Raw genomic sequence first — 2,558 nt, 5'->3', positions numbered from 1 at the left:
TATATATATATATATATATATACACACACACCATAAGAAAAAAACATTTTACTATTTCCAAAAGCAAGAATCAGATCAATGACATCTAGAAAATCTTTTTTTTTTCCACATATGTGAACGAGTCAATTTTATTATACTTCTGTATTCTTCAATGTTTATGAAATGTTGGGAAAAATATATTTAAGAAAGTATTTAATTAAGACTATATACTGTATAAATTTCATCCAGTCTTAGAGAATGTATTATTTTTATATTAGTAAGAGTAATAAAAGATAATCAATTTATTCACAACAGCATCTCAAATAATTACTTAAGATGTAAATGGTTTTAACTAATGTAAGATACTAAAGGTAGAATTCCTTTTTTTGCCAGCACGATTATATCTATCAAGCCAAATTTCATAAAAACTAATCAGCAAACAGGACAAACGGGACAAAAGAGTTACAATGAATTTAATCATAATCCAGGTCTTTATTTTATTCTTTGAAATGTGAGACAGCAAAATAGCACTGATGTCAGACTGAGATCTTAAATTAGTCCTTTGGTTTGCAGAAACTCAGTTATTTAATAGGCAAATGAGCGTTTTGATCTATCAAGGATTAAACAATTGTGACACAACAGCAGTATTTTTAAATGTCACAAACATTCAAGTGACAGTACAATCCACACAAATTATTCATTCATAGGCGAGTTGTTGATTGACTTCAATTTCATCTATCGGTATTTTGATTCATGTTTGGGCCAAAGGTTGATTGATTGTTATTTCCTTTTATTACGTAATTTTAGAACTGAGCATGGTTGAACTTAATGTTTCCTACAAGCTATATTTTAAACAACCAACCTTTTCTGTAAAGATAGCAGAGGAGAAGAGGGGAGGTGTAGTAGGACAGGGACCACAGAACTGAAGCCTGAAGTTAGAAAACACAAATTAATTCAAAATGATCTTTATCAACTTCTGTCTATAATATAAAACAAAATACTGTAATACTGACCCAACCAAGAATGCTGTCAGTGTGTTTTTCCAGACCCCTGGGATGGTACGTCCATCCCTGTTAAAAACAAAGTTCTTTACAGTAAATATTTTATGGCTGCAGATAACGACTTCCGGTCTCCTCTGACGTTAGCTTAGCTGTTAGCATTGCCCCTAATATCTATATTTAAACAGATATTCTAACATATTTTTTTATTTTTTCTCCAAAAGTAGTATATTTGTTCTTAGTTAAAACATTTTTCCTTAATTAAAAAAAATATATATATATATATATTTTTTTTTTCCCCCCTCTAAGCAACACTGACTACGTGAATCAATCAATTTTAAATGAAAGAAACAGACCGGGCCACAGCCAGTGCTAAGAAGCTACAGTTAGATCGATTCTTACTTACAAGGTAAAACCGGAAAAAAACATTAAAAATTATAAATAAAAATGTGTTGTCATTCATTCATTACAAACTGTCATTTCGAGAGATGGTGACAGCAAAGGTTTCAATAACAAACACTTGAAACTGCGATAAAAACCAAACCAAATTTTTGAACTCCGCGCTTCTAAAACAACTCAGAAATCGTCTGTCCATTCCTACCCTTCTGTCCGATCTTCTCCCGGTCTGAGACTGGTCCGGAGGTCTGTGAATTCGCTGAAGATGAGGCCCAAATATACAGCGGAACCACATCGAGGACACCATTTTTCCTTTGCAAAGAAGACGGAAGCCCGCTCTGACCAAAACTCTTTACAGTTTGACAAAAGGCAGAGAGCGAAAAGGGTCCAGGGTGCTGCAGAATCCCCAAATTGGATTATTAAAACATGTTTTTTATTTAGAATAAAACTCTAAATAACAACAATAATAGTAATAATAATAATTCATATTTGTTGTCATTGTCAGATTCATAATTCACCTGGATCTCTGCTGCATTTTTGTGCCAGCACTATTAATTTGTGTATTCTGTTTTGTATTGAGACTGCTGCATTTAACTGTCACCACCTGCCACCCCAATGCTGTTAGGAGGAACACTAAAATTATATTTGTTATATGAATATTTTAGTAAACCAGGCACACAAGAGTCAAATTAAGCAGAATGAGAGGAAATTAAAGATACTTTTAAGCAAACCATTTGGATTAGTTTTAATTTTCTCGTAGACAATTATCTAAAAATACCTTAAAAAGTCATGCTTTTGTTTGACAGACTGTATATGCTTTTAATCATAAACAAGAAAAAATCTACTGTAAGTGCTGTTTGATTGAAACATCACCCTCTTTGTTGTGGATGATAATCTTTAGATTATCGTTGTTGTTGTCTGCAGAAAGTCTGTTTAGCCGACTGATGGTTTTGTTTCACATCCAGAGTACTTTGCTGATAACATTTGCACCCTATGAATTTACAAAAATAAAGGGGTTTTGTAATTTATGCTAAAACAAGCAACATAATATTTAATAAGAATATTTTAACTTTCTAATTCCAAGTCTGTGCTTCTTTATTCACTCAAATAATTACTCACTTAATTCAATCTCATTGTCACTCACTACCTGTGCATTAACCTGTCACACAACCTGTGTAGTATGTT

General features: G+C 32.3%; 1 protein-coding gene across 1 annotated transcript in view; it reads right to left on the bottom strand.

Moving 5' to 3' along the window:
- abhd16a (abhydrolase domain containing 16A, phospholipase) overlaps positions 1-1,702 on the bottom strand; it is a 7,707-nt gene extending 6,005 nt beyond the window's left edge. The window contains exons 1-3 of the mRNA XM_037676211.1: positions 1,579-1,702; positions 993-1,049; positions 842-908 (exon numbers count right to left, since the gene is read on the bottom strand). Of these exons, the coding sequence (XP_037532139.1) occupies positions 842-908; positions 993-1,049; positions 1,579-1,680 (226 nt within the window). The 5' untranslated portion in view covers positions 1,681-1,702. The remainder of the gene's footprint in view (positions 1-841; positions 909-992; positions 1,050-1,578) is intronic.
- Positions 1,703-2,558: the final 856 nt, after the last annotated feature.

Source organism: Nematolebias whitei, chromosome 5 (genome assembly GCF_014905685.2).
Source record: "Nematolebias whitei isolate Nwh7 chromosome 5, NemWhi1, whole genome shotgun sequence".
NCBI classification, from domain to species: Eukaryota; Metazoa; Chordata; class Actinopteri; order Cyprinodontiformes; family Rivulidae; genus Nematolebias; species Nematolebias whitei.
The sequence above is the reverse complement of the archived record's forward strand: the minus strand, read 5'-3'. Positions and strand labels throughout refer to the sequence as shown.